Here is a 13523-nt window from a genome sequence, read left to right as displayed (position 1 = left end):
TGGAACATAGAGAACACAGCATAGGAGCAGGCCCTTCGGCCCTCAATGTTGTGCCAAACTCATTAAACTAATAATTAAAAACCTAACTAAACTGACTTGATAGAGGTGTACAAGATGATAAAAGGCATAGATAGATCTTAGAGCAGGATAAAATGTCGGCACAACATTGTGGGCCAAAGGGCCTGTACTGTGCTGTAGTGTTTTATGTTCTATGTTCTAATCCCTTCTGCCTGCACAATTTCCATACTCCTCCATTCTCTGTACATCCATGTGCCCATCCAACAGCCTCTTAAACATCTGTATCATATCTGCCTCCAGCACAACCCCTGGCAGCGCATTCCAGGCACCCACTGCTCGGTGTAAAAAACTTGCCCTGCACATCCCCTTTGAACCTTTAAGTTCATGCCCTCTGGTATTGGAGTCATTTATCAGCGCTGTTGGTGAATTGAGGAGCCTGTTTCTGTGCTGTATCTCTCTCTGACTCTGACCCTTTGGTCCAGAGGACCCCACCAGTGGGAAACAGTTTATTGCTATCTACCCTGTTGATTCCTTTCAAGATTCAAGATTTGGGGGAAAAGATTTAGGACGGAGATGACGAGGAACTGCTTTTCCCAGAGAGTAGTGAATCTGTGGAATTCTCTGCCCAGGGAAGCAGTAGAGGCCACCTTGTTAGATATATTTAAGACACAGTTAGATAGATTTTTGCATAGTGGGGGAATTAAGGGTTATGGGGAAAAGGCAGGTGGGTGGATCTGAGTCCACGGCCAGATCAGCCACGATCTTATTGAATGGCGGAGCAGGCTCAACGGGCCAGATGACCTCCTCCTGTTCCTAGTTCTTATGTTCTTATGTTCAAAACACTGATCAAATCACCATTAAACCTGCTGTACTCCAGAGAAGATAAATCTAGTTTCTGTAAGTTCTCCACATATTCTGTAGGTCCGAGCTTTGTAAAACTGTTGACGCAGTGGTGTGCCTACTCCTGTTCACTGTCCACAGAAACCTGGGGAATGACCAGGGCCAGGGAAAGGGCCCAACCCCATGACCATCTTCATTACAGGATACTGTGGATATGTTCACATACGTCCACCCGTGAATTAAAGATGGCAACAGAGCCCCATGAACTCCCAGTAATTCCCATTCACACCCCATTAAGGAGCAGTCTCCTGTTCCTCCAACATCAACAACAACTAACAAGCATTCCCCTCCCTCTCTCAGATGTCACCAATGGATCTGGACTTTTTGACCTTACCCTTTGCCCTCTCCGCTCCCCACCCGAGAGTTGGACAGCACAGAACCATGCCCATGCCGACCTTTCTGACCATTTACACTGGTCCGATTTGTCCACACTGGGCGTGTGTCCGGCTATGCCTTGCCCATTTTAGTGCCTGTTGAAACGTCGCAGTGACTGTATGTGTTTCCACCACCTCTTCTGGCAGCAAGACCCAGATATCAACACTCAGTCTGAAAAACTTACCCCTCAGATCCCCTTTAAATCTCATCCCTCTCAGTTTAAAATTATACCCTCTTGTTTTTGATATACTTATCATGCGAAAATGATTTTGACTATCTAGAACACAGAACATAGAACAGTACCGCACAGGAACAGGCCCTTTGGCCCACAATGTTGTTCTGACCTAATTAAACACCTAACTAAACTAATCCCTTCTGCCTGCACAATGTCCACATCCTTCCATTCTCTGCACATTCAGGTGCCTATCTAAGAGCCTCTTAAACCCCTCCATCATATCTGCCTCCACTCCCACCCCTGGCAGCACATTCCAGGCACCCACCACTCTCTGTTTAAAAAAACTTGCCCCGTACATCTTCCTTGAACTTTCCCCCTCTTACCTTAAATGCATGCCCTTTAGTATTAGACACTTTGACCCTGGGGAAATGATACAGCTGTCTACTCTACCTATGCCTCTCATAGTCTTATAAACTTGTATCAGATCACCCCTCAGCCTCCTTCACTCCAGGGAAAACAAGTCCCAGCCTGTCCAGTCTCTCCCCATAACTAAAGCCCTCCATCCCGAGGAATCTCCTCCGCAAATTCAAGAAAATTAATCTGAAAAGTTAGTTCTGTTTCTCTCTCCACAGATGCTGCCTGACCTGCTGAGTGTTTCCAGCATTTTCTGCCTGTATAAGTTTCCTGATATTGGTCTTAAATTTGACCTGTTAGTGATTTTACCCGCACCCACAATATAATTTAAAGTTCTTCAATCTATTCCCCATCTTTAACTTGCTCTTCTGTCAGCTCACCTCCCTCCAGGTGGAAAGACACAGCTGGGATATGACCCTAGTCTATGCTAATTTAAATGCAGTTTAGCTCTGGGGACTTTAGAGCTCAACACCACTGTTGAGGGAAGGACCCTGTCTCAAGTGCTGTACTGGCCAGGAGCCCAACTGTAGCCCATGGTCCACAAGGGTCAGATCCTTGCTAAAATTCCCAAGCGGGCTGAAAGGCCCAAAGACACCCTCAATAGGGAGTCCTGAGGTACACCCAAAACCAGGCCTCTTCCAGGTGAGCAGGCAATCTCTGTGAACACCTCCCTCTTCAGGTGTGGGCCCCAGATCCATTTCTCATTCACTTCCAATTGTCCCCTGATTTTTAAGGCACATTCCCCTGAGGAAGGCTGAAGATTTTCAGTCATTCAACAAATTATGACATTATTGCATCCAATTGCCTGAATCGTATCACCCAGGTTTTACAGTAACTGCTGATAACAGTTTGAATTAGATAATGAACATTACCAAATCAGACAACAGGCCTTCAGTACTTTTGGCAAGAATAAGATCAGGTTTATCATTGCCTAACACTGCAGACACTTCAAACTGAATTTAAACAACCTCCTAATTTTCCATGTTTGAACAGTGAGTTTGATATGGACGGATGAGTAATTTAATTAGTGAACCAGTGCTCCATAGACCTGCATACTGGGAGATTAACTGCACCACCCTTCAATGTGAACACAGCTCCTTCACTCATTAAGCTTCAGTATTATAAATATGCATAGAGCAAGACTGCCTAATAACAGGAGATGAGCTTCAAACACCCCAAAACACACAAAGGATGACTTTTCAAGAAGTTCAAAGCACCTTGTAATGAATTTGGCACCTGTTAGAAACCTTCCCCAAGCACACGCCTGGGTGGTAATTACCTCCAAGCTTTAAGCCACCACTGTAACTTTAAGGTTGAGTGGTGTCTCCCTCAAAGATGTGACAGTGGAGCAGGAGAACGGGCCGGTCACTTGTCCCTAACCCCACTTTTAACAGAACATAGAACATAGGACAGTACAGCACAGGAACAGGCCCTTTGGCCCACAATGTCCATGCCGAACACAATGCCAAATTAAACTAAATCCCTTCTGCCTGCACGTGATCCACATCCCTCCATTCCCTGCACATTCATGTGTCTGTCTAACAGCCTCTTAAACACACTATCGTACCTGCCTCCACCACCACCTCTGGCAGCCCGTTCCAGGCACCCACCACTCTCTGTGTAAAAAACTTGCCCCGCACATCTCCTTTAAACTTTCCCCCTCACCTTAAATGCACGTCCTCCAGTACTTGACATTTCTACCCTGGGAAAAAGACTCTGTCTACCCTGTCTGTGCCTCTCGTAATCTTATAAACTTCTATCAGGTCTCCCCTCAGCCTCCACCGCTCCAGAGAAAACACCCAACTCATGCCCTCTAATCCAGGCAGCATCCTGGTGAACCTCTTCTGCACCCTCTCCAAAGCCTCCACACCCTTCCTGTAATTTGGGCACACAATATTCCAAAAAGGGCCCCCTCAAATCCCCTCTGAATCTCTTCCCCCTTACCCTAAGCCTTTCCTCGAGTTTTATCCACGTCTGATAAGGGGAAAGGAGGAAAAGTTTCCTGCCATCTACCCTATCCATACCCCTCATAATTTTATACACCTCAGTCATGTCCCCTCTTTAGATTTTTTGAACACAAGGAGAATTGGCAGACATGGGGATCAGCGGGGGGAAGTAGATGAGGTGAAGTATCAGCTTGTAGAATGGTGAAAACATAAAACTGAATGCTGGAATCGGAAACAGAAACAGAAAAGCTAGAAGAACTCAGCCAATCAGGCAGCATCTGTGGAAGAGAAACCTGTTAACGTTTCAGGTTAAAGACCCTCCCTCAGACCTGGGGGTTGGGGTGGGGTGGGGTGGGGGGGAAGTGGTGCGGAGTCAGTCTGCAGAACTAGGGGCAGGAGTGACGTGTAAGACAGAAGGCTGCATGGAGATTGGTTCAGACAGATCAGGTAATGAGGAGCGTGAGTGCAGACCATGAGGGAGGTATGTTATCGTAAGGGAGGAAGGATAATGTGAAGGGAATGTACCCGGGGAAGGGAGTTTTGATCAGATCATCAGATTCAAGAAGAGAAGCAGAACTCACTAGTGGTGTGAAAACAAACTGCAGGAGGAACTCAGTGGGTCGGGCAGCATCTGTGGAGGCAGAGGGATGGTCGATGTTTCAGGTCGAGACCCTACACCGGTCCTGGTGTTGGGGTCTCGATCCAAAATGCCTGACCGTCGCTCCGCCTCCACAGATGCCGCCTGACCCACTGAGTCCAGAATCAGAATCAGATGATGTGAAACATGTTGTTTTGCGGCAGCAGTACAGCGCAAAGTCGTAAAAGTAAATGAACAGTGCTAAAAAAAGGAATAATAAGGTGGTGTTCATGTCTGCTTTTTGCTCCAGATTCCAGCAGACTGATGCTGCTCCCAGTAAGTTTTTCATTGCACCTGTGCATACATGTACTTGTGCAGATGGTAATGAACTCAACTTGACTTTGCTCATTGAGTCACACAGAACGGAAACAGGCCCTTCGGCCCAACTGGTCCATGCTGACTAAGGCACCCAGCTAAGCCAGTCCCATTTGCCCGTGTTTGGCCCACATCCCTCCAAACCTTTCCTGTCCATCTGCAGTCAGTATTCATGCTCCTTTTCACCTGATCTGTCTTAATCCATCTCGGCATAGCCTTCTGTTGTACACCTCAATCCTACCATGATCTGCTTTAAAATCTGATGCCCCTCCACCCTCCACCAACCCCCCCCCCCAACCCCTCCCCGGTTCTGAGTGTCCCTGACCCGAAACGTTAACTGGTTTCTCTTCCACAGAGGCTGCCTGACTGACTGAGTTCTTCCCACGCTGTTGAATGGTGGAGCAGGCTCAGGGAGCCCTGCAGCCCAGGCATCCTACTTCTGTCAGAGCTCACTCCTTGTCTGTGGTCTCCCACTGTTAAAGTAGATCTCAAACCATACCTCCACCAGTCCTTGAAGGATTCTTACAAACAGAACACAGCCAAAGTGGGTTCTTGCTGCTGATGGGATGAGCATGTTTAGTGTTGAGGTCAAAAATATAGCTGTTCCAAAAACCCTAGGAGAAAAGCACAGAGATATTAGAAGAGGAAGAATGTGGTGTTGATATCTTCACTCATGTTAGTGAATGAGCTTTAGTCCTTCACAGAACAAATTGTTCACTAATTCATTCATGTAGTGACTTACAGCGTGACATTCACGCAGTTACCTACACTGCAACATTCACATGGTTACCTACACCGTGACATTCACGTGGTTACCTACACCGTGACGTTCACGTGGTTACCTACACCGTGACATTCATGTGGTTACCTACACCGTGACGTTCACGTGGTTACCTACACCGTGACATTCACGTGGTTACCTACACCGTGACGTTCATGTGGTTACCTACACCGTGACATTCATGTGGGAAAAGGGAACTGAATTATCATGACATTTTGTGATCTTTCATCACCGATACTGAACGACTGGATCCCCTCTCCATTTTCTAAACTCTAGCGAATGAAAACACTGGCTGATTTAATTTGTCCTTGTTCAGCACTCCCTTGGGTGCCAACAAGCTGAGTTCTGGGGTGTTCGCACAGAGACCCCAGCATGGGGGCTGGGGAGGGAGAGGAAACACACACAGAAGGGGCCTCCAAGGACATCCGAAGGGGAGGCTCTGCCATAAGAAAATGACGCCAGAGTGAATAACCCAGCCTAGTTCCCCATTCATCCACCTGACAGCGTTTGGGAGCTGATTTTTTTTATCCAATCACCACAGCCTGTACAACTCAATTCCTGTTCCTCAAGGAAGCACATGAATTCAGCCAATGACAGGCTGTCACAATTGGAACTTTGAGAACCGTGGAGGCAGAGCTGCTCAGGCCTGCGATCAGATGGAGACAGCAAAGTGGACCTCGACAAGCCATCATTGTGGAACGCACTGGTGAGGAAAGTCGATGGGTGATGTTTCAAAGTTCACAATTATATGGAAATGAACGTGAATTGACCAACATCTCCTGATTCTGCAGGGCTCAGGCCTCTCCTAGACTGACTCCACACCACCACCTGGTGGACACAATAGAAGGTGCTGCTCCTTAGGTTACCATTAGGTACCTAGGGTAAAGTTGAGGTTGGAATGTCAGCACATTTAAAAGATGGGCCGAGCCTGACAGTTATTACAAAATTTACAGAATATTTACTATTTATTGACATATATCACCCATTCCTACTGGGCCTGAGCTGAAGAGGCCGTTAAGAGCCAACGACATCAGTGAGTCTTGAGTCACACACAGACCAAAGGAACCAGAATCAGGTTTATCACTGACGTATATGACGTGACCTTTGTTGTTCTGTGGCAGCAGTACAGTGCAAAGATGTAAAATTACTATATGTTACAAAAATAAATAGTGCAATAGAAGAGGAATAACAAGGTAGTGTTCATGGGTTCATGGACTGTTCAGAAATCTGATGGCGGAGGGGAAGAAGCTGTTCCTGAATCATTGGGTGTGGGTCTTCAGGTCTGTGAGGACCAAGTGGACTTTGCAAGAATCTGGTGGTTTCCACACCGTGTTGGAGCTGGGAAGGATAGTAGTGAAGCCACAGGGAGGATTATCCTATCAGACACCCCAACCTCCCCCCCCCCCCCACACCCCCCCACCCTCATCTTCCGACACTTTCTGGTTTTTATTTCATATTTCCAGCATCTGCATTTACTTGATTTTTGACACAATGAAAAGGAGCAGAGGGTTATGGGCCTGACTTGGGCAAATGGGACTGGGCATCTTGATCAGCATGGACCAGCTGGGGAGTTTGTGTTGGGGGGTGGGTGTTGGGGAGTGGGTGTTGGGGAGTGGGTGTTGGGGAGTGGGTGTTGGGGAGTGGGTGTTGAGGAGTGGGTGTTGGGGAGTGGGTGTTGGGGAGTGGGTGTTGAGTGGGTGTTGGGGAGTGGGTGTTGGGGAGTGGGTTTTGAGGAGTGAGTGTTGGGGAGTGGGTGTTGGGGAGTGGGTTTTGAGGAGTGAGTGTTGGGGAGTGGGTGTTGGGGAGTGGGTGTTGGGAAGTGGGTGTTGGGAAGTGGGTGTTGGGGAGTGAGTGTTGGGGAGTGGGTGTTGGGGGGTGGGTGTTGGGGAGTGGGTGTTGGGGAGTGGGTGTTGGGGAGTGGGTGTTGGGGAGTGGGTGTTGAGGAGTGGGTGTTGGGGAGTGGGTATTGGGGAGTGGGTGTTGGGGAGTTGGTGTTGGGGAGTTGGTGTTGGGGTGTTGGGGAGTGGGTGTTGGGGAGTGGGTGTTGGGGAGTGAGTGTTGGGGAGTGGGTGTTGGGGAGTGGGTGTTGGGGAGAGTGTTGGGGAGTGGGTGTTGGGGAGTGGGTGTTGGGGAGAGTGTTGGGGAGTGGGTGTTGGGGAGTGGGTGTTGGGGAGAGTGTTGGGGAGTGAGTGCTGGGGAGTGGGTGTTGGGGAGTGGGTGTTGGGGAGAGTGTTGGGAAGTGGGTGTTGGGGAGTGGGTGTTGGGGAGTGAGTGTTGGGAAGTGGGTGTTGGGGAGAGTGTTGGGGAGTGGGTGTTGGGGAGTGAGTGTTGGGGAGTGGGTGTTGGGGAGTGGGTGTTGGGGAGAGTGTTGGGGAGTGGGTGTTGGGGAATGGGTGTTGGGAGTGGGTGTTGGGGAGTGGGTGTTGGGGAGAGTGTTGGGGAGTGAGTGTTGGGGAGTGGGTGTTGGGGAGTGGGTGTTGGGGAGAGTGTTGGGGAGTGAGTGTTGGGGAGTGGGTGTTGGGGAATGGGTGTTGGGGAGTGGGTGTTGGGGAGTGGGTGTTGGGGAGAGTGTTGGGGAGTGAGTGTTGGGGAGTGGGTGTTGGGGAGTGGGTGTTGGGGAGTGGGTTTTGGGGAGTGGGTGTTGGGGAGAGTGTTGGGAAGTGGGTGTTGGGGAGTGGGTGTTGGGGAGTGAGTGTTGGGAAGTGGGTGTTGGGGAGAGTGTTGGGGAGTGGGTGTTGGGGAGTGAGTGTTGGGGAGTGGGTGTTGGGAGTGGGTGTTGGGGAGAGTGTTGGGGAGTGAGTGTTGGGGAGTGGGTGTTGGGGAATGGGTGTTGGGGAGTGGGTGTTGGGAGTTGGTGTTGGGGTGTTGGGGAGTGGGTATTGGGGGGTGGGTGTTGGGGAGTGGGTGTTGGGGAGTGGGTGTTGGGGAGTGAGTGTTGGGGAGTGGGTGTTGGGGAGTGGGTGTTGGGGAGTGGGTTTTGGGGAGTGGGTGTTGGGGAGTGGGTGTTGGGGAGAGTGTTGGGAAGTGGGTGTTGGGGAGTGGGTGTTGGGGAGTGAGTGTTGGGAAGTGGGTGTTGGGGAGAGTGTTGGGGAGTGGGTGTTGGGGAGTGAGTGTTGGGGAGTGGGTGTTGGGGAGTGGGTGTTGGGGAGAGTGTTGGGGAGTGAGTGTTGGGGAGTGGGTGTTGGGGAATGGGTGTTGGGGAGTGGGTGTTGGGGAGTTGGTGTTGGGGTGTTGGGGAGTGGGTATTGGGGGGTGGGTGTTGGGGAGTGGGTGTTGGGGAGTGAGTGTTGGGGAGTGGGTGTTGGGGAGTGGGTTTTGGGGAGTGGGTGTTGGGGAGTGGGTGTTGGGGAGAGTGTTGGGAAGTGGGTGTTGGGGAGTGGGTGTTGGGGAGTGAGTGTTGGGAAGTGGGTGTTGGGGAGAGTGTTGGGGAGTGGGTGTTGGGGAGTGAGTGTTGGGGAGTGGGTGTTGGGGAGTGGGTGTTGGGGAGAGTGTTGGGGAGTGAGTGTTGGGGAGTGGGTGTTGGGGAATGGGTGTTGGGGAGTGGGTGTTGGGGAGTTGGTGTTGGGGTGTTGGGGAGTGGGTATTGGGGGGTGGGTGTTGGGGAGTGGGTTTTGAGGAGTGGGTGTTGGGGAGTGGGTGTTGGGGAGTGGGTTTTGAGGCGTGGGTGTTGGGGAGTGGGTGTTGGGGAGTGGGTTTTGGGGAGTGGGTGTTGGGTTGTGAGTGTTGGGGAGTGGGTGTTGGGGAGTGCCCTGGTAGACCCATTGTTTCTGCCAGCTCCTGCCCCACTGAACACGTGTCCTCATATCTGGACTCCATTTTGTCCCCCTTGGTCCAGTCCCTTCCCACCTACGTCCGTGACACCACATGCTCTCCATCACTTCAAGAACTTTCAGTTCCCCGGCCCTGACCGCCTCATCTTCACCATGGACGTCGAGTCCCTGTACACTTCCATCCCCATCAGGAAGGCCTCAAGGCTCTCTGCTTCTTTCTGGGTAACAGACCCAACCAGCTCCCCTCCACCGCCACCCTCCTCCATCTGGCAGAACTGGGACTCACCCTCAACAACTTCTCCTTCGGCTCCTCCCACTTTCTCCAAACTAAAGGTGTAGCCATGGGCTCTCACATGGGCCCAGCTGTGCCGGCCGCTTTGTCGGTATGTGGAACAGTCCATGTTCCAAGCCCACACCGGTAATGCTCCCCAACTCTTTCTCCACTACATTGACGACTGCGTTGGGGCTGCTTCCTGCAGCCATGCTGAGCTCATCAACTTCATCAACTTTGCCTCCAACTTCCACCCTGCCCTCAGATTCACTTGGTCCATCTCTGACACCTCTCTCCCCTTTCTGGATCTCTCTGTCTCCATCTCCGGAGACAGATTGACCACAGACATCTTCGACAAACCCACTGACTCCCACAGTTACCTTGACAACACCTCTTCCCACCCTGTCACTGGCAAGGACGCCATCCCCTTCTCCCAGTCCCTCCGCCTCCGCCACATCTGTTCCCATGATGAGACTTTCCATTCCAGGACATCCAAGATGTCCTCCTTTTTCAGTGACTGGGGTTTCCCTTCCATCACCATCAATGCTGCCCTTACCCGTATCTACTCCACTTCCCCCACGTCTGCCCTCACCCCCTCCCCACCCCCGACATAACAGGGACAGGGTTCCCCTTGTCTTCGCCTACCAGCCCACGAGCCTCCGCATCCAACACCTCATTCTCTGCAACTTCCGCCACCTTCAACAGGATCCCACCACCAGGCACATCTTCCCCTCACCCCCTCTCTCCACTTTCTGCAGGGATCGCGCTCTCCGCGACTCCCTCGTCTGCTCCTCCCTCCCCACTAATGACCCTCCCGGCACTTATCCCTGCAACCACACCAAGTGCTACACCTGTCTCTACACCTCCTCCCTCACCACCATTCAGGGCCCCAGACAGTCCTTCCAGGTGAGGCAGCGCTTCACCTGTGAATCCGAGGGAGTCATTTATTACATCCGGTGCTCCCGGTGCGGCCTCCTCTATATCGGTGAGATCCGACACAGATTGGGTGACCGCTTTGTCGAGCACCTTCGCTCCGTCCGCCACAAAAGCAAGGATTTCCTGGTGGCCGCCCACTTCAATTCCACATCCCACTCCCACACTGACACGTCTGTCCACGGCCTCCTCTACTGCCACGTTGATGCAGGTTGGAGGAACAACACCTCATATTCCACCTTGGGAGTCTCCAACCTGACGGCCTCAACATCGATTTCTCTAATTTCCGGTAACCCCTCCCCTCTTCCCTCTCCCCCCCCTTTGTCTTCCCTCATTCCTGTGGCTCCCTCATCTCTTTCCCCTTCCCCCGCCCTCGCGACCCGCCCATCTATTCCCCACCTCCATTCCATGGTCCACTGCCCTCTCCCACTGGATTCCTTCTTCAGCCCTTTGCCTCCTCTACCTATCACCTCTCAGCTTCTTATGCCTGAACTCACCTCTCCCCTGCCTGCGTGTGCTCCTCCCCCTCCCCCCCAACCTTCTTATTCTGGCTTCTGCCCTCTTCCTTTCCAGTCCTGATGAAGGGTCTCGGCCGGAAACGTCGACTGTTTATTTCCCTCCACGGATGCTGCCTGACCCGCTGAGTTCCTGCAGCAGTTTGTGTGTGTTGCTCCAGATCCCAGCATCTGCAGAACCTCTTGTGTCTCCATGGAGAGGGGTACTGAGGCCGCCAAGTTAGGAAATGGTGTCGGGCGATCAGCCACCATCCAGTACTGAGAGCTGGAGCAAGCTGGAAGGACCCTGCTCCTGCTGCCACTCTTGCCAAATATGATTCAACTGTCCATTCAACTCGGCTTCCTGAACATTCTGAGCTGGGAAACCAGCTGTAAAGGTTTTGAGCAAAAAACAATCTGCTGGAGGAACTCAGCATGTGTGGAGGGGAATGGACAGTTGATGTTTTGGGTCAACTGAAAGATAGAGGGGAGATCGTCAATACAAATAAACGGGGGAAGGGGGGTAGGGCAATGGCTGGCAAACAATACATGGATCCAGGTGAGTGGGGGGTGAGGCAGGGAGGAGGGGAGGGTGGGAACAGGGACAGAAGGTGGGAGGTGATAGGTGGAGGCAGGAAAGGGCTGAAGGTGATGGAATCTGATAGGACAGGACGGTGGAGCATGGAATAGAGGGAGGGAGGTGGGAAGGGCAGGTGGGAGCAGTGGGGGGAGGGGGCCCAATGGGAGGGGTGTGTGGGTGGTGGACAGATGGAGTGGGTGGGGAAGGGGGGAAGAGACAGGGTGATGGGGGCTGGGGTGGGTGTAGGAGGAACTGGGGAGATCAGGAGGAGAGAGAAAAGGGACGGGGGGGGAGCGGGTTACCTGAAGATGGAGAATTCAATGTTCATGCCGTCAGGTTGTAGACTCCCCAGGGGGAATATGAGGTGCTGTTCCTCTAGTTTGTGTTTGGCCCCACCCTGGCAGTGGAGGACGCCAAGGACACACAGGTTGGTGTGGGAATGGGAAGGGGAATTAAAATGGCTGGCAACCGGGAGCTCCAGGCATTTGTGGCGGACGGAGTATAGGTGCTCGTGAAGCGGTCACCCAGTCTACGCTTGGTCTCACCGACGTAGACGAGGCCACATCAGGAGCACCGAGTGCAGCAGACGAGTTTGGAGGAGGTGCACGTGAACCTCTGCCTCACCTGGAAGGGCAGTTGAGGGCCCTGGATGGTGGTGAGGGACGAGGTGTAGGGGAAAGAGCCTGTGGAGGGGGAAGGATGGGTCAGATGCCCTGGAGCAGAAAGCCTCATCTCGAGGACAGATGCAGTGGAGACGTAGAAACTAAGAGAAAGGACTGGCGTCCTTCCAAGTGACAGGGTAGGACGAGGTACGGTCTAGGTCGTTGTGGGAGCCAGTGGGTTTGTAGTGTGTCAGTGGATAGTCTGTCTCCTGAGATGGAGACCGAGAGATCAAAGATTTTGATGCTGATCCATTATCATATTCCTCCATTCCAATGGCTGCTAGTTAGTCTGAGGCTGATTTTCCCATAGACACCTCTCTCCTGCCAAAGTGTACCATTCTCTTATTAAATGTCTCACTGATCTTATCCGTTTCCTTTACAGATGCGATCGAGCATTCGTGGCCGTAAAATCTCCCTGTAAGCATCAACCAGGAGCCCGAGCAACCATCTTGACTGAGCTTTAATTCAGCACTGCGCTCTGCTTTTATTATAAGGTTTCTCTGAGCAGCAGCTGAATATTTGTCAGCCTGAGCCAGGGAAGAAGGCAGGTTAATAATTAACGGCCCCTGCAGCAGATGGCTCACCTTACAAGGGGCATATCATTTGACAAGGGAGGGGATAAACCACGGCCATTTCCTCTCGCTGTGTGGACAGAGCTGGGTGTCACAGTTCAACCAGAGGCCTGGCAGCAGAGAGGGTGTGTGGCTGGACTGTGCACGTCACTGAGCTGGAAGTACGAACTCCAGTCCCAGAGCGGCAGCTGGGCAATGGAAATTTGGTTAATTAAATAAATCTGGACTGAACAAGCTCGTCTCTGTGATGGTGACAATGGAATTACTGAGGTGTAGTTTGAAAGCTCATGTCTGGCTCATTAAACCCCCTCAGAGACAGAAATCTGCCATCTGCACCAGGTCTGGCCAACAGGTTGATCCACTTATCCGAGTCGTACTGTACTGAAACAGGCCCTTCTGCCCATTGCATTCATGCCAACCTTTTTGCCTGTCTACACTAATCCCATTTGCCCGCATTAGGACTGTATCCAGCCATTTCAATTCCACATCCCACTCCCACACTAACATGTCTGTCCACGGCCTCCTCTACTGCCACGTTGAGGCCAGGCACAGGTTGGAGGAACAACACCTCATATTCCGCCTTGGGAGTCTCCAACCTGACGGCCTCAACATCGATTTCTCTAACTTCCAGTAACCCCTCCCCTTCTTCTTCCCCCCCCCCCCACTCCTTTGTCTTCCCT

The 13523-nt window shown here is 51.8% G+C and overlaps 1 protein-coding gene across 1 annotated transcript in view; it reads right to left on the bottom strand.

Annotated features, from left to right (window-relative positions):
- Window positions 1–13523, bottom strand: part of slc17a8 (solute carrier family 17 member 8) — a 68030-nt gene that overhangs the window by 34752 nt on the left and 19755 nt on the right. The window contains exon 4 of the mRNA XM_052029790.1: window positions 5280–5394. Coding sequence (XP_051885750.1) covers window positions 5280–5394 — 115 coding nt within the window. The remainder of the gene's footprint in view (window positions 1–5279; window positions 5395–13523) is intronic.

This window comes from Pristis pectinata, chromosome 15 (genome assembly GCF_009764475.1).
Source record: "Pristis pectinata isolate sPriPec2 chromosome 15, sPriPec2.1.pri, whole genome shotgun sequence".
NCBI classification, from domain to species: Eukaryota; Metazoa; Chordata; class Chondrichthyes; order Rhinopristiformes; family Pristidae; genus Pristis; species Pristis pectinata.
Note: the sequence above shows the minus strand (reverse complement) of the source record. Positions and strands in the feature narration are given on the sequence as shown.